Raw genomic sequence first — 24,154 nt, 5'->3', positions numbered from 1 at the left:
ATGTTTCTGGCAGAGATAAATATAACTGATGGGGTCATACTTACTCTCTTTGGCTTCTCAGACTACCCGGCACTGCAAATTCTCCTCTTCTTGGTATTTCTGGCCATTTACAGCTTCAGTGTGATAGGGAATCTTGGAATGATTGTAATCATCAAAATTAACCCTAACTACACACCCCCGTGTACTTTTTTCTCAGCCACCTCTATGTGGATTTCTAGTATTCTTCTATCATTGTTCCCACAATGCTCTGAAGCTACTTGCAGAAGACAAAAGTATTCCATTTTCAAGATGTATGGTGCAATCCTTTTTCTTTTGCACATTTGTAGTGACTAAATCAATTCTATTTGCTGTGATGCCCAATGACTGCTTTGTGGCCCATTGCAACCCTCTGCTCTACACAGTTGCTGTGTCACAGCAACTCTGTGGCATGCTACTAGTTGTAGCATGTGCATGGGGAGCAGCACGTTCTTTGCTACTCACATGTTCTGCTATTAAACTGTCTTTTCAGGGTTTCAATATAATCAATCACTTCTTCTGTGAGCTGTCCTCCCTGATTTCCCTCTCTATCTCTGATTGTTAGCTCAATCAGTTGTTTCTGTTCATTGTTGCCACATTTTTTGGTTTTTTTTTTTCATTAAGGTTATGAAAGTTAACATCCTTGTGAAATTACAGTTGTACATCATTATTAGTCATGTTGTAGGTACACCACTTCACCCCTATTGCCCTCCCCCCACCCCCCTTTCCCCTGGCAACCACTGATCAATTCTCTTTGTCTATATGTTAGCTACCACCTATGAGGGGAGTCATACAGAGTTCATCTTTCTCTGTCTGGCTTATTTCACTCAACATAATACCCTCAAGGTCTATCCATTTTGTTGTGAATGGGACGATTTTGTCCTTTTTTATGGCTGAGTAGTATTCCATTGTATATGTCTTCCACATCTTCTTTATCCAATCATCAGTTGCTGGGCACTTAGGATGGTTCCATGACTTGGCTATTGTGAATAATGCTGTGATGAACACAGGGGTGCATGGAACTTTTGGAATTGCTGATTTCAGGTTCTTAGGGTAGAAACCCAGTAGTGGGATGGCTGGGTCATAAGGTATTTCTATTCTTAACTTTTTGTGGAATCCCCATACTGTTTTCCATAGTGGCTGTACCAGTTTGTATTCCCACGAACAGTGTATGAGGGTTCCCTTTTCTCCACAGCCTCTCCAACATTTGTCACCCTTGGTTTTGGATATTTTTGCCATTCTAACAGGTGTAAGGTGATATCTTATTGGAGTTTTGATTTGCATTTCCCTGATGATTAGTGATGATGAGCATCTTTTCATGTGTCTATTGGCCATCCATATATCTTCTTTGGAGAAATATCTGTTCATGCCTCCTGCCCATTTTGTAATTGGGTTGTTAGATTTTTTATTATTGAGTTGTGTGAGTTCTTTGTATATTATGGAGATTAACCCTTTGTCAGATAAATAACTTGTGAATATTTTTTCCCAATTAGTGGGCTGTGTTTTTGTTTCAATCCTGTTTTCCCTTGCCTTGAAGAAGCTCTTTAGTCTGATGAAGTCCCATTTGTTTATTCTTTCTATTGTTTCCCTCATGTGAGGGGTTGTGGTGTCCAAAAAGATTCTTTTGAAGCTGATGTCAAAGAGTGTACTGCCGATATTCTCTTCTAGAAGACTTATTGTTTCAGGCCTAATCTTTAGGTCTTTGCTCCATTTTGAGTTTATTTTAGTAAATGGTGAAAAAGAATGGTTGATTTTCATTCTTTTACATGTGGCTGTCCAGTTTTCCCAGCACCATTTGTTGAAGAGACTTTCTTTTCTCCATTGTAGGCCCTCAGCTCCTTTGTCAAAGATTAGGTGTCCATAGATGTGTGGTTTTATCTCTTGGTTTTCAATTCTGTTCCATTGATCTGTGCATCTGTTTTTGTACCAGTACCATGCTGTTTTGATTACTGTAGCTTTGTAGTATGTTTTGAAGTCAGGGATTGTGATGCCTCCAGCTTTGTTCTTCTTTCTCAGGATTGCTTTAGCAATTCTGGGTCTTTTGTTGCCCCATATGAGTTTTAGCATTCTTTGTTCAATTTCTGTAAAGAATGACATTGGAATTCTGATTGGGATAGCATTGAATCTGTAGATTGCTTTAGGTAGTACGGACATTTTAACTATGTTTATTCTTCCATTCCATGTGCATGGAATGTCTTTCTATCTCTTTATGTTGTCGTCGATTTCTTTCAAGAAGGTCTTGTAGTTTTCATTGTATAGATCTTTCACTTCTTTGGTTAAATTTCTCCCAAGGTATTTTGTTCTGTTTGTTGCGATCATGAATGGGATTGAGTTCTTGAGATCTTTTTCTGTTAGTTCATTGTTAGCATACAGAAATGATACTCATTTATGTATGTTGATTTTATACCCTGCAACTTTGCTGTAGTTGTTGATTGTTTCTAATAGTTTTTCTATGGATTCCTTGGGGTTTTCTATATATAAGATCATGTCATCTGCACACAGTGACAGTTTTACTTCTTCGTTGCCTATTTGGATTCCTTTTATTTCTTTTTCCTGCGGAATTGCTCTGGCCAAAACCTCCACTACTATGTTGAATAAGAGTGGTGAAAGTGGGCACCGTTGTCTTGTTTCTGTTCTGAGAGGGATGGGTTTCAGTTTTTGTCCATTGAGTATGATGTTGGCTGTTGGTTTGTCATATATGGCCTTTATTATGTTGAGGTACTTTCCTTCTATATCTATTTTATTGAGTGTTTTTATCATAAATGGATGTTGGATCTTGTTGAATGCTTTCTCTGCATCTATTGAGATGATCATGTGGTTTTTGTTTCTCATTTTGTTAAGCAAGCCTAGACATCGGAAATGGCAGCCAACCCACCAAATGGGTGTATCAGTTGTTGGCAGAACGTCTGCTTCTAGGGCTCTGTTCTACAAAAACAGATGTACATTCCAGTACAATTGTGGAGTGAACAATTGGAGATGGTGCAGTCCTTCAAAGCCGGGGCTGCTTGGTAGAAGGTGATGTGTGGCCACTGAGAACACACAAGGGGACAGGACTGAGTGTCCCTGTTCCTCTGTGGGACATCAGGTCCAAGGATAGGAAAGACCTGGGCTCCTGCCCACCAAACCCACTCACACTGCTTAACACACACACCTATATACGTGCAGGCACATGGGTCCTCAAAGATCATTGCCCTGTAGAGCGAAGAGTGAAAAGATGGATGGCACTTGTTGTGGGCACTTATTTCCCAGTCGGAGGAGTGGACCCTCTTTCCTTACTCACATTAAAACATTATTTTACTAAATGAAAAACAATCGTCAATCCAAATTCTGAAAAACGTAGATAAGATTTTATTCCTTAAGATATTTGTAATCAATCTAAGCGTGTAATATGCGATAATCATATTTTATAATTTGCTCATTGCATAACCTGATCCGTGGCCCATCCAGGAAGGGAAACGATGTGAAAGGTGTCTCCCGGCCTCACACATTCCCCTCTTGGTTTCCAGCTCTCGTGTCACCCTTTAAATGTGGTGCCTATCCCCAGATAAAGACAATAGTCAACATGGGGGCTTCATTTTTCATACATAAGCTTTGATGGAGCAGGAATTTTTCTCCCTAATAAAAACTATTTTCTTGAATTTAAAAAGTGATTAATCACACTCCTCAGATATTACTTAGCCACACACAAAAGGCCACATCTTGTATGCGTCTGCTCAGCTGAACAGCCCAGCAGAGGTAAGTCCATAGAGTCAGAAAGCTCAGCGGGCCCCAGGGACGGGGTGGGAGGGAGGAGGACTGAGAGAAGAACAGGGAGAGGCCTTCCCTTCCACGACAGTGTTCTTGAATGAGGTCAGGATGACGGTCGGGCAACACTGTGAGCGTCCTCCTGGCCAGGGAAATGGACATTTGGAAAGGATCCAGGAATGACATCCTGTTGAAGTGAACATCACAAGAAAAATTAAAGGCAAGCATTAAGCATGTGCAAGACAAAACAGAACTTTAATGAACTGGTGGTAAAGGGGAAGGGGCGGAAATCAGTGGTGGGACCACGGTGCAGGGGCTGAGGCTCGTTGCTGGGAGGACGTGAATGGTCTTTCCATTGCTTGAAGTGCAATCCAGGCTGAGACTCGAGGCGGCTGCGGCGCTGGACGTCGATCTGTGGCTCTGAGGTGTGGTGGGCACTAGAGTTGGAGAAGGGGGGCGATGTTCATCTGGGTTGGGATCTTTCTCAGGAGCTGGTGCTGCAGATCCAAGAAGAGAAAACCACATCCACATGACAAGGCACATGTGTGTGGTGACGGATTGTAGTTAGTCTTTGGGTGGGGGACCTGCTGTAATCTACGCAGAAATCGAAATATATAAGGCTGTACACTTGATATTTATGTAAGGTTATAAAGTACTGTCACTGCAATCAAGAATTAACATGGGTGAATGGTGAAAAAAAAAAAGATACCCCAAAGTAACCATGCCACACACACACATACACACACAGACACAGACACACACACACACGGACAAACACACACAGGGAAACCAAACGTGACTGTCTTTCCATGTTCCTCCCACGGAAGGGAAACGGCTCACCAATCAGGGAGACTCAGTACACGAACCACCCTCCAGAAGGTCTCCCGTATCTGGAGTCCGTGGGAATTGTGATGGGAGCCAGCTCATTGCTCCCAGCCTAACCCCAGCCTCTGAAGGCTCTGTGCTGAGCGGCCCGGCCACATTGCCTCCACACACGCCCGTGTCACACAGCCCGTGTCCTGCTCACCCTGACTCTCTGCCTCGCTGGGCTCAGGGTGCAGCAACTGTGAAAGCAGAAGGCGAGCTTGATGCTCCACCTGCGAGCCTGGCATGCTGAACGCAAGGAAGGCCAATACCCTTCTCAAGCTCGGAAAGTCTGGGGGCTGGAAAAAGTCCTGGGGATAGGATTCCATCCACATGCTGAGAATGAAGGCCAAGGCCCTGAGGAGAGACAGGTGGGCAGCGGAGTCAGAGAACCGGCCTCTCCTTCCACACTGCCCTCCCAGGGTACCTCCGTGGGGGCCTGGGCTCCAGTGCCTCCTGCTCCTGCCCAGCCAGGGGCCAGTCCCACTTTCCGTGCGCGTGCGACCTGGCCAGTTTGGCAGAACAGGTCGCGTCTCCAAGGAGAGGCTGGGATAACACCTTGGGAAGTGAGAGCACTCGGTCCCTGGTGTGATCGCCCATCCTTTTCCTCAGGGAAGCCTGACACAGTCCTCGAGTGTCTCCTGGCACATCCCACTGGGATGCCAGTCCAGGAGGGAAGGGCATGGGGCCATCTGCTCTGTTCTTGCACACATTGGTTCACAGTAGGGTGCAGTGAATATCTGGCCGATGAGGGAACAATGGCCTTTGTCTCCCGCCCATGCTTCCTACTGCCCTCCAAACACCTCAGCCTTTAGCTCCTGTGCCTCTGTGCTGCCTGATTCACTAGGTGACCCATGTGGGTGACCTTCCCCTCCTGCTAGGGGCTGACACGGAGGGTGTCATTTGGCCCCTGAGCATGGAGTGGGCTCGCTGGGACGCAGCGGAGCCCCCACCGTGGAGGTTCTATGATATGAGTGAGCAGGATGCTCAGACACCTCCTGTTCTGTGTCCCAGGATGGGGAGTGGAGGCGGGACTGGGATGGGGATTGGATGCATCTGGGTGCTGTAGGAGCATCCTCCACTCCCCCCTGGGCTCCCACAGCACCCACAGCCCCCTCCAGAGCTCTCCTGGACTGCTGTCTTCTCTTCTTTGAGAAGCCGTCAGAACTCTGCCCGCCCGAAGGAATCACAAGATGTTGGGATGGCGGGTGCTGCCAGCAACCCGATCACAGACCCCACACTCCTCTCACAGTGTGGAGAGGGGAGGCCCTCCCACTTGATCCAGTGCCCACTCACTTTTTCCATAGGCGGGTGGGCGCGTCGTCCACTCTACAAAAGAGGATGAATCTGTAACTAGAGGAGACAGGAGGGCATCACATTGACTGTACTGGATGGCAGCTGCCTGAGGAGTCTTTTGTGACTGTCTGACTCCTACCTAGCACGGAGCCCTGGAGGGCCGATCCAGCTGACCTTTCATAGGGCTCAGCTTCTCCAAAGGGCCGTCCAGGCAGGAGCTCATTGAGTCCCTACAATAGCCCTTGGTGGTTGTTCCTCTGTTCTCCCCATTATTCAGAGGAGCAAACTGAGGCTCAGAGAGGTATGCAGACCTCCCCAAGACTCCCAGCATGCAGGTAGCTGGAGCCGCAGAGTCCTGGGGAGGGGCAGGGCACTCACCTATTAAAGAACTCATCTAGCACCTCTTGTGTGGTGGCCACATCTGTGTATGTCGAAAGGAAGCTGTGGATAAAAGTGGTGTCGCACAGCAGGAAGGCGGGCACAAGGTGAGCCACCAGACGCTCGAGTGGAGTGTTGTGAACTGTCCACAGCCGGGGAAACGATCTCTTGTCCACTGTGGATGTGTGGAGAGCCTGGGGTGGCACAGAGGAGAGGCTCAGCGTCAGAGACAGCATCCTGGGCACCAGGAGGTTTGGGGCTGGCCGTCAGAGCAATGCCTCAAGCTCCCAGTGACTTCTAGCAAGAGGTGGGACAGGAGTGTCCAGAGTAGGAAACACTTCTGGTCTTGCGGGTAGAATCAGACAGGGGAATGAACGAACGTGTTAGTATCAGTACCAGTAGCAGATCAAGGTGTTAGCGGAGAATTGACAGCACCTGTGTGTGTTAAGAGCATCAGCCCTGGGGTTTCTGACAGAAGAGCCCATTGCAGAGAGGAGAAGACGGGGGCTTTCCCTGCGGTGGGATGGATTGGGACAGGAGGACAGGCAGGACGTTTAGTGTAGCACTGATGAAAAGACAACATGAGGTCCCACAGCAGTGAAGGGCTGAATCAGTCTCGTCCACGGTCTGCCATCCAAAATGTCGTGCAGCTCAGTGAGGCCCCGGCCCCTGACCTGGAGGGGCCATGGGCACGTGTTCCTCAGGAGGGCAAAAGACAGAGCAACACACATGTCCCAAGAGCCACACATCCTTTTGGGGAAAATCATCCTTGTCCATCATGAGGCTGTGTGAGACATGGAGAAAGTGTGGAAGGATTGTGAGGTCATCATGGACACTTGGGGATGGGGTGAAAGAGGAAAATGTGTAGAAAAATGCAACGATCCCCTTGCCCAAACATGAGGTGAAATGGGAGAAAAGTCTCTTTTCTGGGATTCGTAGAGTTATGGTGACAGTGACTTTGAATGTGGCCAAGACAGGAGCTGGGCAGTGCGGGCAGGTTGGGGGCAGAGATGGGGAGACAGATTCCTTCTGGAGCTGGACTGGTACCAGGGCCTTGTAGGACCTAGGGTTGTCTTTGGTGTCTTGGGGCCCTGGGTTCTGGGTTCTGGGTGTGCTGTGCACCTGCACTCACCCAGGACCAGCGCTGGCTTGTGTCGGCCGGGTGCCGCATCATCCCTTCCTGTATAGTCAGGGAGAGGAAGGACTGATGTGTCTTGTCCTTTCCGACCTCCTGAGGAACGACCTGTAAAGACAGTGCGCGGCAGCCAGGCAGGAAGCCTCAGAGCACTGGCTGACTGACTTCGGGGGCACTCACACCTCAGTGACTCTCTCCACTCCAGACCCACAGAGACAGATGGCCAACAGGCGCATGAAAAGATGTTCAATCTCACCACTTCTTAGGGAAGTTGAAATCAAAACTACCACAAGATCTCATGTCACAGTCATCAGAATGGCTCTAATGAACAAGACAGGACAAAACATGTGTTGCAGAGGATGTGGAGACCAGGGACCCTGCCTACGCTGCTGCTTTGGAGTGCATACCCATGCAGCCAGTATGAAAAACAGGATGGAGATTCCTCTGAAAATTAAGAATGGAACTACCGTATGACCCAGCTATTCCACCACAGGGTATGTGTTCAAGAATGTGAAAACACGAATGGGTAAAGATGTCAGCATGCCTGTGTAACTTGCAGCATATTTGACAATAGCCAAGATTTGGAAGCAACCTAGTTACCCATGAGGAAAATGTGGCATATATACACCGTGCAATACTACTCAGTCATCCGAAAGGAGGAGATCTGGCCTTCTGTGACAGCATGGATGGGCGTGGAGGGTATTATGCTAAGTGAAATAATTCAAGGGGAGAAAGTCCAATAGCCTTGTGACTACTCTCATAAATCAGGGATGATGGCAGCAAACAATCACAGGAGATAGGCTTTGGATTGGGGGTTCCCGAGAGGAAGTGGGGAGGGAGGAGGGTGACAGGGGTGATTAGGCGCACGTGTGTGGTCATGGATTGTCATTAGTCGTTATGTGGTGAACACGACGTCATCTACACAGAAATCGCAATATAACGATGAACCCCTGAAACTACGTAATGCTATAAACGAAGGTGACTCCCATCAGAAAAAGAATTGAAGGAAACTTGGCCCAGTTAAGAGGTAACTTGGGAATCCCCTTTCCATGGTGCCAGCCCTGTCCTGGGATGTGAAGATGGCAGCAGCACCAGGTGATCAGCTGTACACCCAGCAGTTCCCGCCAAGTGAGGATCCCCCCCACGGAAGGGAGAGGGTGGGGGCCGTTCAGTGGGGGCTCACAGAGGTGGCCTGAGCTGGATAGCCCGATGTAGGCCCCCTCGTGTTACCTTTGATGACCTCCTGGCAAACGGCCATAGGTGTGGCGTATGAGAGGTGAGCCACCCTTTAAAACGAGTAAAAAGGTTATGGCTCCAGGTCTTCTGGGGACCATAGACGTGGTAAGGCAGGATACAGCAGGAAAACATCTTTCCGTAGCAGCTGTCTCCAGCCAAGTGAGCTGAGTGTGAGGATCTGGGTGCCTGTTTACAGGAGGCCCCTGCACTGTGGGCATTGTTGTGGAAAAGGTTACATCATTGCCTGGAAACCATGGTGATCTGAGCCACCTCCTCTCATACCACCCATGCAAACAGTCCTCTGGGCAGGGCACTGCTCGCCCACTTTTCCATGCAGTATCATATGTGTCCCCAGGATCCCCAAACCACCTGTCTCCACAGGCCTCCGAGAAGGTCTGGGTGCAGCCAGGGTCCCAGCTTTGAGACAGACGCAGACACAAGTGCTCCTTCTTCCCTGTTCCTCATCCTGGAGAAGCCATGGTGCCTCGTGGGGCCATTCTGCCTCCAGTCTGCATGGGGGGGATTATCCTAGCCCATAGTTCTTGGAGATGCCCTCAGGCCCGAGTGGGAAAATACCTGTGAAATTGGAGGAGCGGTGTCCCATGTAGGGAATGCCTCTAACTGCTTTTTTCTTCCTCTCCTCTCCTCCCCTGTGTCTGCCTCTCTTCTGAGCCCACCCCATAGTCCGTCCTTCCATCTAAAGTCTCTGTGTGTACGTGTGTGTCACGGCTCAAGTCCTGGATGCCCAGGAGGAAACAGCTTCCACAGAGGAAGGGATGGGCAAGAGCTTCCCAAGAACTGACGGTTTCTGTTGTCCACCGCAAAGCCTATGGGAAGGGTTCGAGTCTTGCCCTAGAATATCAGAATACTTCCTTCTGCTTGGACTCTTGTCTGTCATGTGCCATGGGCCAGTGCTTACCTGTTTATGGGCCTCAGTTTCCCAATTCTCCAGTGTGGGATTGAGTTCAGAAGTGCATAAGCATGAGCTCAGCAAAGGTGGCCCCTGCTCCCTCCACCCTAGGCGTGACATGGATGGGGAACACTCAAGTGTTCGCCTGCCCTGGGCTCATCCTCAGGCAGAAACTTGCCAAATGCACGACCAGGCTGCCGACTTCTCAGTCTCAGCCCCCTGCCCTCTCCATTTCTGACTGCAGTTACAGCAGCACCGCCTTTTCAGAGCCCCCTGAGGAAGCCTGGGAGAGCCAGGGCCCCATCCTTGAGGATACAGAGCTGGGTTCACACCTGGCTCCACCTTGAACTAGACTGTGATTCTGCCCAGGGCATTGAGCCTGTGAGGTCTTCTCATTCTCCCTCAATGGCCTCCTGTGATCCCCTCTGCTTGGTCTACACATGCTGCTGGAATCCACTCCCCTTGAGTGTGGCCTGAAGTTCGTGATTCCCTTCTACTCCGTGGAACAGGGCAGAGTGATGCGAAGCCAGTTCTGAGACTGGGTCCTAAACAGTCCAGGGCTCTCCTCCTGCTCACTCTCAGCTGTTCTCTCTCTCTCTCTCTGATCCCTCACTCTGGGGAACAGGCCTGTGTGTTCTGGGTTGTGCTCTAGAGAGGCTGCTGAGGCCTGGCCCTGAAGGAGACCCAACGACAGAGGGGCACTCAGGCCTCCAGTCACAAGGGGTCCCTCCAGGACCCAGAGTGCACTCAGAGGGGGGAGGGAAGCAGATCCTGCCTCAGTTCAGAGCACAGCCTGACTCCCTGAGAGCATCTGGCAGAGGCTCCCAGCTGAGCACTGCTGGATTCCTGGTCCAGTGCCACTGTCACATAATCAACGTTCGTTGGTTAAGCCCGTAAAGATGGGGAAAGGTTGTCACACAGCAATAACGATAGCTGCCTAACACTGTTGCCCTGCCCCTGGCCCTGGTCTTGCCTTCCTCTCTCCTCCCTCCTCCTTGACTCTGCTGCCAAGCTCCTTCTAGCCACGCTGCCCTCCTCTCTAACCTCCTCTCTGGCCAACCTCACTTGTGCCTCCAAGAGTGTGCACTGCTGGGCGTTCCTACAGGCTACGGAGTCCTGGATTGAGGCAGGGCTGGCTCCTTGTCATGCTGCTGCAAATATGAATGTCACCTCGTGGCAGCCCTTCCAGGCCCCTCTCCTTCTGGACCCGGCGCTCCACAGCAGCATGGGCTTGTTTTCCTGGTGGCGTCTGCTCCTTTCATTCCTGTGGTTTTCATTTCCTGGTTTTGTCCAGCTACCCTTCCAGATCTTTATTTGGGGGGCACGAGCTTGTCGGGTCTTTTCAGCAGCAGCGCTCTGGAGTGCTCGGGGCACAGGTGTGGAATGAAGATCCATCCCACCACTGACCGGCTCTGTCCTTAGAGCCAAATAGACTTCCATCATTTGGAATGTGCTAGGTGGATCACAACTAAAGTTAGTCCTGTGACTGAGACTTTTGGTGGCATGTGATGAGTTATTGAAACACGGCCCAAATTACAGGAGCATAGCACTATTTTCCCAGATACCAGTGCATGGTGGGTGTTCCGACTGGAGGGACCACAATCTTTCACATGGCCTTCAGGAACCCATCGTTCTTCCATTGTGTGCCTTCTCCCTCCCTAGGACATGATCCTCATCTGCATCCATCAGCATGATTGGAAAGAACAGAACGAAATTCACGCAGGAGGATGTTATCAGCCGGGTCCAGAACTGCACCAGTCAGTTCCTTTTCTCTTCCCTCAGCAAAGAAGTGGTCATCAGCCACCACGGAGGCTGGACCACGGCATGCAGCCCCGTGCCCCAAGAAGTGGAGGATGGATTTTGATGGACAGTTGAAGTTCTCTGCAACAATGAGTCGCCTGTCTAGATTTGTTGTGTGTTTTGAATCTTTGTTGAGGTTTTCCCATATGTCAGGCACTGTGCAAAGAGTTGGTGGCAGAAGTGACGGAGAGGCATCTTGCCCTGGAAGGAGCTCCCAATGTAGAGGGGGAGATGAGTTTTGGTGTCAATGCCTGCCACCCAAAGTGCAAAGGAGAAAGTGAAAGTGCTCGAGAAGCTCCGTGAAGCACTCTAGATTTGGAAGCTGTCTAGAGCTGCGATCAATTGAACTCCACTTCCAGACACCATCCAGAGATGTTTGATAGAGGAAGATGATGACAGGGACAATGGAAGCAGCTAGTTATGTACGAGACATGATAAGGAACACTAGGCAGCCATTGAAATCATCCCCTCAAACATTGGAAAGGGCAGGGAGAATTATTCATGTTCAGTGCAAAGTGACTGCGCCGGTTAGGGTGATCCTGTCTTTAGAATAACTCTGTAAATTTGGATTCAAGTATAAATATGTTGAGTATATAAATATGAGGAGAGTGGAGGGCAAGACCAGGGCCAGGGCAGGGCAACAGTGTTAGGCAGCTTTCTGCTTTATAAAATGTTCTGTTGTTCGTGTCATGAAAGGATTTCCTCAATACACTTTGTGTACTGTATGAGCCGTGGAAACGCGGCTCACCCTTTTCTCCTCCGCCACTCCCTGACAAGCACCGTCGTAGTCTCTGCCTCTGTGAGTTTGATTGTTTTAGATAGCCCTCAGAAGTGGAACCATGCATTCTTTGTCCCTCTGTCACTGTCTTCTTCCATTAACATGATGTCATCTGGATTCATCCATGTCGTGTCCTATGGCAGAATTTCCTTCTTTACAAGGGCGAAATAATATTGCCTTGTGTCGGTGTTGCAATCCAATGTACACATCAGGATAGATGCGGAGAGGGCTGATGGCCACTCTGAGTTTATTATAACCAGTGTTTCAATATATACATAGCTTACATCTGTTAAACATACACAGGTGTTCTGAACAATGTAATTAGCGAATGCCAAGAATTCTTAGTGATTTCTCAAGGAGCCCTCCCTCAGCCTCTGTTTTGATATTATCATGTTATTGCTGTGCTCCTATATTTTATCTCAGAGCATGCAAGGCCTCCTAGGCAACGGCCCCTCCTGCGCCTGATATCGTGTCTCCATCTGTGCCCCTGGGCGACTGGTGGCTGGCTTATGTTGCCTCCCCCTGGAGGTCTTACCCATCATCGACTAACTGGCCTTCTCACCTCCGGGTCACAGTTTGTTGGCAAGCCTTTTCCAGTGATTATTAACCCTTCCTACGTCAGGGGTGGCTACAGCTTGTAAGTGTATGCCACAGTTTCTGTACCCCTTCATCCGTGGACAGACACTTAGGTCGTTTCTACAGCTTGGCTCTTGTGAATGACACTGCCAAGAACATGGGAGTGCCTGTGTCCCTTCAGGTTCCTGTTTGGAATTTGGAGGATATATACCTAAGAATGGAATTAGTGGAGTGTATGTGATTTCCAGGTTGAATCCTTTTGGGGAAGCTCCATAGAGTTTCCTATAGCAGCTGCACAATGTTACCTTTAGCACGACAGGATACACCAGGGTTCCAATGTCTTCACATGCTCACCAACACTATCTTTTGCATGAGTGTGTGATGAGAGCCGTGGTAACAGGTGTGATGTGACATCTCGTTTTGATTTGCACTTGTTTATGGTGGGTGATGGATGTTCAACATCTTTTCCTAGACTTTGGCCACTCACCTGTCTTCTTTGGAGAATCCTCTGTTCAAGTTGCTTTGCCCATTTTTCAGTGAGGTAAATTTATTTCATCGGGTTTTGGGTTGTATGAGTTTCTCACATATTCTAGATGTTCACCCCTTAGCAGAAATGTGACTTGCAAATATCTTCTGTCATTCTGTAAGTGGCCTTTTTCTCCTTTCTAAGAAATTGTTCCAGCTCAATTGAGATTTCATGGGCACATAACATTGTCTAAGCTTGTGGAGTACAATGTGATACTTTAGGATACATCAATACTGGGAATCATTTCTGTAATAAAGATAGGTAACACTTCCATTACCTCAGAGGGTAAAAACTGTGTGTGTGTGTGTGTGTGTGTGTGTGTGTGTGTGTGTGTAGTGAAACCGCTGTGGCACTGTCCCAGCCCATGGCAGCCCTTCTGCGTGGTCCCCCTTCTCTCCGGCCTTGCTTGTTCCCTGTCCAGGGGAGCTCCTCTCCCTCCCTCCAGGGAAGGCCCTGTTTCCTCTCTGTGATGACCTGTGGTCTCTGACTGGGGGGCTCCATCCTGTGTCAGAGAAGAGAGAGATTGCTGCCCATGACCTGCCCCACAGCCTCCAAGGAAGTGGACCCCGCATAAGCTGACTTGGAAGGAGGGGAGGGCTCCCCACTTCTCTTCCTTTGGACTGTTTAGCAGGAAGCAGAGTCCCCTCCCTTGCACATACTGAATGTGAGGGACCCCAAGGTGGGCTGTCGCGGCAGGGGGACAGGGCGTTGCTGGTGGAGGAGGCTGAGGGGTGTTTCTCGGGCTCTGCCCAGGGCTAAAGGCCCTGACCGAGGCTCTCCCCAGCCCGCAGCTCCAGCAGCCCCTGCTCTGCTTCCTAAAGGTCTCCTTTGCTCACACAAGGTCAAGTGTTGTTGGTGATGCAACTCAAAGCTTTATCTGGATGGACACCTTCAAGGGCACGTCGATGTGTCCCTCACCTGCCCATAGAGGTCTCTTCCTGAGAAAGGGACCAAGACGGGGGGAGATTGGTGCAGAAAGGAGTGGCCTGGCCTACAGTCTCCTTTGGCTCGGAAGCAGGGCCTGGCTGCCCTACCTAGAAGCTGAATCGTGGAGGATGTGTGCTGGGCTGGCTGAGGGGCCCTGGGCCGGGGGTGTGTCGTGGGAAGGGGCTTGGCAGACAAGTGTTCCAGGACTTGGGGCAGAAGATGCTGTAGGGAGGTGATACCTGAGGGAGAGTGTTGGGCTGGCCCTTCTCGGCTCCATGGGCCACTCCCAGAGGCCCTGATGGCCTGACTCCTGTCTTGTCAGCCTCCCCCTTCAGGTGCCGCCTCCAATGTCTCTGGAGTCCCTGCTTTCCCAAACAAGCCTCAAACGTGGGAGCTGGAACCATGGCCATGGGTTTAAGTTCCTGCCGTCCGCTCTGTGGCCCAGGGTTCAGATTCTGGGCATGGACGTTGCACCGCTCATTACGCCATGTTGACTCCGTGTCCCACATGCCCCAACTAGAAGGACTCACAATTAAAAACTATACAGCTATGTCTTGGGGGGATTTGGGGAGAATTAACAAGGACTCAAACTCGATAAAGCAAGCGTAGATCTCAGAAATAGCAGCCAAACCCTGAAATGAGTATATCCATTGTGTGGCAGAATGTCTGCTTTTAGGGCTCTGTTGTACAAAAACAGAGATGCATTGACGCACATGGACCTTTCAGTATGGTTATGGGAGTGAACATAGGGAGATGGCCCAATCCTTCAAAGCTGGGGCTGCTTAGTAGAAGGTGATGTGTGGCCACTGAGAAGGCACAAGGGGACAGGACTGAGTGTCCCTGTTTCCCTGTGGGACATCAGGTCCTAGGATAGGAAAGCCCTGGGCTCCTGCCCACCAAACCCACTCACACTGCTTAACACACACACCTATGCACATGCTCGCACACGGGTCCTCAAAGATCATTGCCCTGTAGAGCAAAGATTGAAAAGATGGATGGCACTTGTTGTGGGCAATTATGTACCAGTCGGAGGAGTGGACCCTCTTTCCTTACATTAAAACATTATTTTACAAAATGAAAAAGAAATCATCAATCCAAATCCTGAGAAACATAGAGAAGGTATTTTATTCATTAAGATAGTTGTAACCAATCAAAGCATGTAATATGTGGTAAACATGTTCTGTAATTTGCACGTTGCATAAACTCAACCGTGGCCCATCCAGGAAGGAAAACGATGTGAAAGGTGTCTCCCGGCCCCACACATTCCCCTCTTGGTTTCCAGCTCTCATTTCCCACTTTAAATCTGGTGCCTATCCCTAGATAAAGAAAATATTCAATATGGGGGCTTAATTTTTCATACATCACCTTTGATGGAGCAGGGATTTTTCTCCCTAATAAAAACTGTATTTTTAATTTAAAATGTGATTAATCATACTCCTCTGATATTACGTAGCCAGACACAAAAGGCCACGTCTTGGATGCGTCCGCTCAGCTGAACAGCCCAGCAGAGGTAAGTCCATAGAGCCAGAAAGCTCAGCGGGCCCCAGGGATGGCGTGGGAGGGAGGAGGACTGAGAGAAGAACAGGGAGAGGCCTTCCCTTCCACGACAATGTTCTTGAACAAGGTCAGGATGACGGTTGGGCAACACTGTGAGCGTCCTCCTGGCCAGGGAAATGGAAGTTTGTTTTTTTTATTAAGATTAGGATAGTTCACAACCTTGTGAAATTTCAGTTGTACATTATTTTTAGTCACGTTGTAGGTACACCACTTCACCCTTTGTGCCCTCTCCCCACCTCCCCTTTGCCCTGGTAACCACCGATCAGTTCTCCTTGTCTATATGTTAACTTCCACCTATGAGTGGAGTCATACAGAGTTCATCTTTCTCTGTCTGGCTTATTTCACTTAACGTAATACCCTCAAGGTTCATCCATGTTGTTGTGAATGGGACGATTTTGTACTTTTTATGGCTGAGTAGTATTCCGTTGCATATACATACCATATTGTCTTTATCCAATCGTCAGTTGCTGGGCACTTAGGTTGCTTCCATGTCTTGGCTATTGTAAATAATGCTGCGCTGAACATAGGGGTGCATGGGACTTTTGGAATTGCTGATTTCACGTTCTTTGGATAGATACCCGGTAGTGGGATGGCTGGGTCATAAGGTATTTCTATTTTTAAGTTTTTGAGAAATCTCCATACTGTTTTCCATAGTGGCTGCACCAGTTTGCATTCCCACCAACAATGTATGAGGGTTGCTTTTTCTCCACAACCTCTCCACTATTTTTCACTCTTGGTTTTGGATATTTTTGCCATTCTAACTGGTGTAAGGTGATATCTTAGTGTAGTTTTGATTTGCATTTCCCTGATGATTAGTGATGATGAGGATCTTTTCATGTGTCTATTGGCCATCCGAATATCTTCTTTGGAGAATCGTCTGTTCATGTCTCCTGCCCATTTTTTGATGGGGTTGTTTGATTTTTTTGTTGTTGAGCTGTGTGAGTTCTTTGTATATTATGGAGATTAACCCTTTGTCGGATAAGTAACTTGTAAATATTTTTTCCCAATTAGTGGGCTGTTTTTTTTGTTTCAATCCTGTTTTCCCTTGCCTTGAAGAAGCTCTTTAGTCTGATGAAGTCCCATTGTTTATTCTTTCTATTATTTCCCACGTCTGAGGAGTTATGGTGTCCGAAAAGATTCTTTTGAAACTGATGTCAAAGAGTGTACTGCCTATATTCTCTTCTAGCAGACTTATTGTTTCAGGCCTAATCTTTAGGTTTTTGATCCATTTTGAGTTTATTTTGGTGAATGGTGAAAAACAATGGTCAATTTTCTTTCTTTTACATGCGGCCGTCCAGTTTTCCGAGCACCGTTTGTTGAAGAGACTTTCTTTTCTCCGTTGTAGGCCCTCAGCACCTTTGTTGAAGATTAGCTGTCCATAGATGTGTGGTTTCATTTCTGGGCTTTCAATTCTGTTCCATTGTTCTGTGCACCTGTTTTTGTACCAGTACCATGCTGTTTTGATTACTGTAGCTTTGTAGTATGATTTAAAGTCAGGGATTGTGATGCCTCCGGCTTTGTTCTTCTTACTCAGGATTGCTTTAGCAAATCGGGGTCTTTTGTTGCCCCATATGAATTTTAGGATTCTTTGTTCAATTTCTGTAAAGAATGTCATTGGGATTCTGATTGGGATAGCGTTGATTCTGTAGATTGCTTTAGGTAATATGGACATTTTAACTATTTATTCTTCCAATCCATGTGGATGGAATGTCTTTCCATCTCTTGATGTCATCATCAATTTCTTTCAAGAAAGTCTTGTAGTTTTCGTTATATAGATCTTTCACTTCCTTGGTTAAATTTATGCCAAGGTATTTTATTCTTTTTGTTGCGATTGTGAATGGGATTGAGTTCTTGAGTTCTTTTTCTGTTAGTTCATTGTTAGCATATAGAAATGCTACTGATTTATGTATGCTGATTTTATACCCTGCAACTTTGCTGCAGCTGTTGATAGTTTCTAATAGTTTTCCTATGGATTCTTTGGGGTTTTCTATGTATACGATCACATCGTCTGCAAACAGCAAGAGTTTTACTTCTTCATTGCCTATTTGGATTCCTTTTATTTCTTTTTTTCTGCCAAATTGCTGTGGCCAACACCGCCAGTACTATGTTGAAAAAGAGTGGTGAAAGTGGACACCCTTGTCTTGTTCCTGCTCTCAGAGGGATGGCTTTCAGTTTTTGTCCCTTAAGTATGATGTTGGCTGTGGGTTTGTCATAGATGGCCTTTATTATGTTGAGGTAGTTTCCTTCCATACCCATTTTATTGAGGGTTTTTATCATAAATGGATGTTGGATCTAGTCAAATGCTTTCTCTGCATCTATTGAGATGATCATGTGGTTTCTCTTTCTCATTTTGTTAACGTAGTGTATCACGTTGATTGACTTGAGGACATTGAACCATCCCTGTGTCCCTGGTATAAATCCCACTTGATCATGGTGTATAATCTTTTTGATATATTGCTGTATTCGGTTTGCCAAAATTTTGTTGAGGATATTTGCGTCTTTGTTCATCAGTGATATTGGCCTGTAGTTTTCCTTCTTTGTGTTGTCCTTGTCAGGTTTGGGGATCAGGGTGATTTTGACTTCATAGAATGTATTAGGGAGTGCTCCATCTTCCTCTATTTTCTGGAATAGTTTGAGAAGGATAGGTATTAAATCTTCTTTGAATGTTTGGTAGAATTCTCCAGAGAAGCCATCTGGTCCTGGACTCTTATTTTAGGGGAGGTTTTTGATTAGTCTCTATTTCTTTACTTGTGATTGGTCTATTCAGATTCTCTATTTCTTCCTGATTCAGTTTGGGGAGGTTGTATGAATCTAGGAATTTGTCCATTTCTTCTAGGTTGTTCAATTTGTTGGCATATAGCTTTTCATAGTGTTCTCTTATGATCCTTTGTATTTCTTTGGTATCTGTTGTGATTTCTCCTCTCTCATTCCTACTTTTATTTATTTGAGACTTCTCTCTTTTTTTTTAGTGAGTCTGGCTTAGGGTTTGTCAATTTTGTTAATTTTTTCAAATAACCAACTTTGGTTTCATTGATCCTTTCTACTGTCTTTTTTGTTTCAATATAATTTATGTCTGCTCTAATTTTTATTATTTCCCTCCTTTTACTGGCTTTGGGGTTTGTTTGTTCTTCTTTTTCTAATTCCGTTAGGTGTCGTTTGAGGTTGTTTATGTAAGATTTTTCTAGCTTATTGAGGTGAGCCTGTATTGCAATGAATTTCCCTCTTAGGACTGCCTTTGCTGCATCCCAAACCATTTGGTACGGCGCTTTTTCATTTTCATTTGTCTCCCGATAATATTTGATTTCTTCTTTAATTTCTTCAATAATCCATTGTTTGTTCAGTAGCATGTTGTTTAGTCTCCACATTTTTGGCCCTTTCCCAGCTTTATTCTTGTAGTTGATTTCTAGTTTCATAGCATTATGATCAGAAAAGATGCTTGATATTATTTCAACCCTCTTGAACTTATTGATGCTTGCTTTGTTTCCCAAGATGTGGTGTATCCTTGAGAATGTTCCATGTGCACTTGAGCAGAATGTGTAACCTGCTGTTTTGGATGAAGTGTCCTATATATATGTATTTGGTCCATCTGATCTAATTTTTCATTTAATTCTATAATTTCCTTTTTGATTTTCTGTCTGGATCATCTGTCCATTGGTGTTAATGGGGTGTTGAGGTCCCCAACTATTATTGTATTTCTGTTGATGTTTCCTTTTAGTTTTGTTAATGGTTTCTTTACGAATTTTGGTGCTCCTGTGTTAGGTGCATATATATTTATAAGTGTTATGTCATCTTGGTAGAGCGTCCCTTTTATCATTATATACTGCCCCTCTTTGTCTTTCTTTATCTGCTTTGCTTTGAAGTCTACTTTGTCTGATATAAGTATGGCAACACCTGCTTTCTTTTGTTCATTATTAGCTTGGAGTATTGTCTTCCATCCTTTCACTCTGAGTCTGTGTTTGTCTTTGGGGCTGAGATGTGGTCCTGGAGGCAGCACATTGTTGGATCTTGTTCTTTGATCCATCCTGCCACTCTGTGCCTTTGATTGGAGAGTTCAATACATTCATGTTTAGAGTGATTATTGAAATGTGGGGACCTACTGTTGCCATTTTATCACTTGTTTTCTGCTTCTTTTGCATTTTGCCCTGATGGAGAGCTGTTACTTTGTATTATTGTCCTTCTGCTTATCTCCTTTGTTCTGGATTTTGTAACCCCTTTCCTTTTTTTGATTTTTCAGGAATGAGGTTCTTCCTGAGCATTTCTTGAAGAGGATGTTTTGTGGTGATGAACTCCCTTAACTTTTGTTTATCTGGGAAAGTTTTTATTTCTCCATCCTATTTGAAGGATATTTTCGCTGTGTAGAGTATTCTTGGCTGCAGGTTTTTGTTCTTCAGGCTTTTGAACATTTCATTCCAATCTCTTCTAGCCTGTAAGGTCTCTCCTGAGAAGTCTGCTGATAGCCTTATGGGGTTTCCTTTGTAAGTTATTTTCTTCCACCTGGCTGCCCTTAGTATTTTCTCTTTGGCATTGACTTATGCTAGTTTCACTACTATATGCCTTGGGGTTGGTCTTCTTGCGTTAATAAAGTTTGGAAATCTATTGGCTTCTGTCACATGGAGTTCCATCTCTCTTCCCAAGTTTAGAAAGTTCTCAGCTATTATTTCTTTGAATAGGCCTTCTGCCCCCTTCTCCTTCTCTTCTCCTTCTGGTATGCCTATAATCCTTGTGTTGCATCTCCTAATTGAGTCTGATAATTCTCGGAGAGTTTCTTCATTTCTTTTTAGTCTTAGTTCTCTCTCCTCCTCTGTCTGCAGCATTTCTATGTTCCTATCCTCCAAATTGCTAATCTGTCCTCAATATTATCGACCCTACTGTTCAGAGAGTCCAGATTTTTCTTAATCTCCTCCATTGTGCTCTTCATCTCCAGTATTTCTAATTGGTTCTTCTTTATAGTGTCAAGCTCTTTTGTGACATAGCTCCTGAACTCATTGAGTTGTCTGTCTGAATTCTCTTTTAACTTGTTGAGTTTTTTAATAATGGGAGTTTTTAAATCATCGTCATTTAGGTTCTAGATTTCATTGTCTTTGGGACTGTTTTCTGGGTGCTTATCATTTTCCTTCTGTTCTGGAGATTTAATATATTTTTTCATGCTACTTGATGGCGTGGATTTGTGCCTCTGCATAGAGATAGAGTTTAGTTGATGCTTCTACTTGTTGTGACTGGTGTGTGTGGGGGGGGGCAGTTTAGACTGCACCAACCAGGAACCCTGTCAGCTGTTACTGACTGGACCTGGACCCCTCCTCTTAGTCACAGTGGTCCTGTGGGGTCCCTCGTCAGTTGTGGGGGCAATCACAAGGGGGCCTCAGGCTGCTGGTGCCTACTGTGGCAGCCCACTTAGACACACTCCCTCCTTGTGGTCTGCAGTGCTGTTGTGGGCTTTCCCAGCAGCCAGGAGCAGGATCATCTATAATCACCACTTTGTCCCTAACACAGCCCACAAGATCACACTTGTCCACTATAGTTTCCAGCAGAGCTATGGGTATCTTCTGCAGTCTGTCATTAGCTCACCTAGCTGTGCTACCTTTGCCCCAGGGCCTTCCTGCTTTGTGATTGCCAGTCAGGACCTCTCCACTAGTGCTGTGGAGAGGCTTTCGCTGAGACTGCTGTAGGAACCTGGAGTTCCCCCCTGGGCTACGTAGCCATTTCACCGGAACTCCACTCTGCCCCACTCCACTCTCACAGGATCTCTGGGTGCCCCCTGCCTCGTCTGGGACATGGCCAGAGTCCGTGGGCCTGGTGGTGGCTTGTAAGCTGCTGCCTTGTGGGGAATTCTGCTCTAGGGAGCTTCCTGGTATTCCGTATGCTGGGCGGGGCCTCTCTACCAATGGTGAGCAGAGGCCCCCCTGCTGTGGGTGTGTGTGACCCTGGAGCATCCCCCCAGGCTGCAGAGCCAGGTGTTGGAGCTCCACCCAGTCCCCAAGCATGTCCATGGCAAGTCCAGGCACCCCCTGCACCGACCCATGTGCCGGAGACTGTGGGCCCAGCAGCAGCTGGCAGTCTGGTGCAGTGCCAGGGAATCCGCCCGCTGGGAGCTTCCCTTTGTTCTGGATTCTGGGCAGAGCCTCCCTGCTAATGGTGAGCAGAGGCTTTCCCTGCCAGGGAGGTGCGGGACCCTGGAGCCTCCTGCCAGGCCACAGAGCCAGGCACTGGAGCTCCAACCATGTGCCCAAGCACATCCATGGGAAGTCCAGGCACCCCCTGCACTGACCCATGTGCCAGAGACCTTGGGCCCAGCAGCAGCTTGTGGTCTGGTGCGGTGCCAGGGAATCCGCCTGCCAGGAGCTTCCCTTTGTTCTGGATTCTGGGCCGGGCCTCCCTGCTAATGGCTAGCGGAGGCCTTCCCTGCCAGTGGGTGGGGGACCCTGGGGATTCCCCCTGGGCTTAGGTGTAATCGTGGGGCGCTTGAGTAGGGCTGTTGTCACCTGTTTCCACCATCGCTCCGTTGGTGAGTGTACACTCCCACCCTTGGTGCGTGGCAATGCTATGGGGGAGTCCGCTGGAAGAGAGACTCCTCCAGGAACTAGGCTGTCCAAGGGTTGGCGTCAGAGAGTTTCACCTATTTCCACCTCCTCCCAGTGGGAAGTCCGTCTGCCTTCCGATGTATAGTAGCACGAGACTCTTAGGCATCTTGAGATGCTATCTGGATATCCTTAGGTTGGCTCCCGCCTGGCCAGCTGAGAAGCTCCGCTGCTCCCAAAGGTGGCTTTTTTCCTCTCTGGCTGGAGTTACTGCCTCTTCTGCTTTCGTCAGGACTGTCCCTTGTTGTGGGGGTTCTTTTTATCCAGTTTTCAGTTTTCAATCCAGGGTGATTCTTCCTAAAATTGTTGTAACCTGGTTGTGTTGTGGGAGGAGGTGAGTTCAATGTCTGCTCACAGCACCATCTTGACGAGAACTCCATTGTTCCCACTTTTAACGAGGTGAGCACACTGCTCATCATTCACACATCTTATGTGTTCATTGTTGTCACCACCCTAAAGATGCATCCAGCTGGTGGGCACCACAAAGTCTTCTCCACCTGTGCCTGACACCTGACCACCATCACTATCTTTTGTGGCACAATTCTCTTCTACTGTGCGCCCAACTCCAAAATCTCCAGGCACACAGTCAAATTGGCCTCCGTGTTTTATACAGTGCTGATCCCCATGTTGAATCCTCTGATCTACAGTCTGAGAGACAAAGATGTCAGAGATGCAGCCAGCAAAATATTGAAAACAAACTTTTTTCATATTGGATGCATATATTCATTCATTCATAAAGTAAATATTTACTTCAGTTTTTGCAGAATACCTTTCCAATTTTTGAGTAAACTGTGCATCAAGTGTTGATTTTCAAAAATAACTTTAGATTTTCAAAAAGAAATAATATGAGATTTAAGTTAGAGAGACTATATCTGGCTCTGATTTTATAAACCATAGAAGATCAATTATTCTGACTTTGTCTTTATTTGCAAAAATGACATAATATGATATACTTCATAAATTGGTGTGTGGAACAAAAGAAAAGATAGACAATATATTTGGTAGATTGTGCTTGCAGTAAATTCTGGTTCTGTTATCCTTTCCTCTCTGGTAACTGATAGATTGTAGATACTAAAGAAAAAAAAACAATTATATATTTTAAATTAGTGAAATGGATGACAAAAAAATACAGCTTCATTTTCAAGAACCTCACAATCCAGGGTTGTTAGTAAATATCATAATAGAGTTGCTAGGGGGAGAGAGAGAGAGAAAGCAAAATCATTTGTGGCTATCAGAGGGATTGCTTCATAATTGTGTGCTTCTTTTACTTGGCCTTGAATGATAGGCTAGTTTTTAAGAGAAAAAGAGGGGAAAGACAGTAAGTTTTACTCAGGAGTTAAAAGTGTGAACCATGTTTAAGAAATGAATATACATAATCGAATGAATGACTCAGCAAATATTTTGGGCTACTATTTTATGCTATATGCATACAAAGTATCTTGTTAGGTGCACAAAGGAATGAATATTTGCATAAATTACAGCCATTTCTAAATTATCTCAGAAAAGAGTTCCCGTATATAGGATGAAAGGATTTACAAGAAGTCCAGGAATATCAGCTTGCTTCTTCAAATAAAAACAAAAAAGAAAATATAGGGGCCAGCCACGTGGCGCAGCTGTTAAGTTCGCATGTTCTGCTTCAGCGGCCCAGGGTTCGCTGGTTCAGATCCTGGGTGCAGACATGGCACCGCTTGGCACACTGTGCTGTGGCAGGCGTCCTACATACAAAGTAGAGGAAGATGGGCACGGATGTTAGCTCAGGGCCAGTCTTCCTCAGTGAAATGAGGAGGATGGGCAGCAGATGTTAGCTCAGGGCTGATCTTCCTCAAAAAAAAAAGAA

General features: G+C 46.8%; 1 protein-coding gene and 1 pseudogene across 1 annotated transcript; one reads left to right on the top strand and one right to left on the bottom strand.

The window, feature by feature from the left end:
- Positions 1 to 23,687, top strand: LOC124232451 (olfactory receptor 5D16-like; annotated as a pseudogene).
- LOC124232452 (ral guanine nucleotide dissociation stimulator-like) lies at positions 4,000 to 8,170 on the bottom strand. Its single transcript, XM_046649423.1, has 5 exons — positions 7,430 to 8,170; positions 6,298 to 6,491; positions 5,920 to 5,976; positions 4,787 to 4,980; positions 4,000 to 4,256 (listed from the first exon to the last, which is right to left on the bottom strand). The coding sequence occupies exons 1-5, from the start codon at positions 7,469 to 7,471 to the stop codon at positions 4,015 to 4,017; spliced, it is 729 nt and encodes a 242-aa protein (XP_046505379.1). The 5' UTR covers positions 7,472 to 8,170; the 3' UTR covers positions 4,000 to 4,014.
- Positions 23,688 to 24,154: the final 467 nt, after the last annotated feature.

Source organism: Equus quagga, unplaced genomic scaffold (assembly GCF_021613505.1).
Source record: "Equus quagga isolate Etosha38 unplaced genomic scaffold, UCLA_HA_Equagga_1.0 HiC_scaffold_6219_RagTag, whole genome shotgun sequence".
In the NCBI taxonomy this organism is placed as follows: Eukaryota; Metazoa; Chordata; class Mammalia; order Perissodactyla; family Equidae; genus Equus; species Equus quagga.
The sequence above is the reverse complement of the archived record's forward strand: the minus strand, read 5'-3'. Positions and strand labels throughout refer to the sequence as shown.

Excerpts from the sequence above, each read along its gene's own strand:
- LOC124232452 (XM_046649423.1), bottom strand. The coding sequence starts at position 7,471 with ATGATGCGGCACCCGGCCGACACAAGCCAGCGCTGGTCCTGG. Across the intron at positions 6,492-7,429 it reads CAAGCCAGCGCTGGTCCTGG|GCTCTCCACACATCCACAGT; the intron begins GTGAGTGCAGGT and ends GTGCCACCCCAG. Across the intron at positions 4,257-4,786 it reads CAGCGAGGCAGAGAGTCAGG|CACCAGCTCCTGAGAAAGAT; the intron begins GTGAGCAGGACA and ends TTGGATCTGCAG.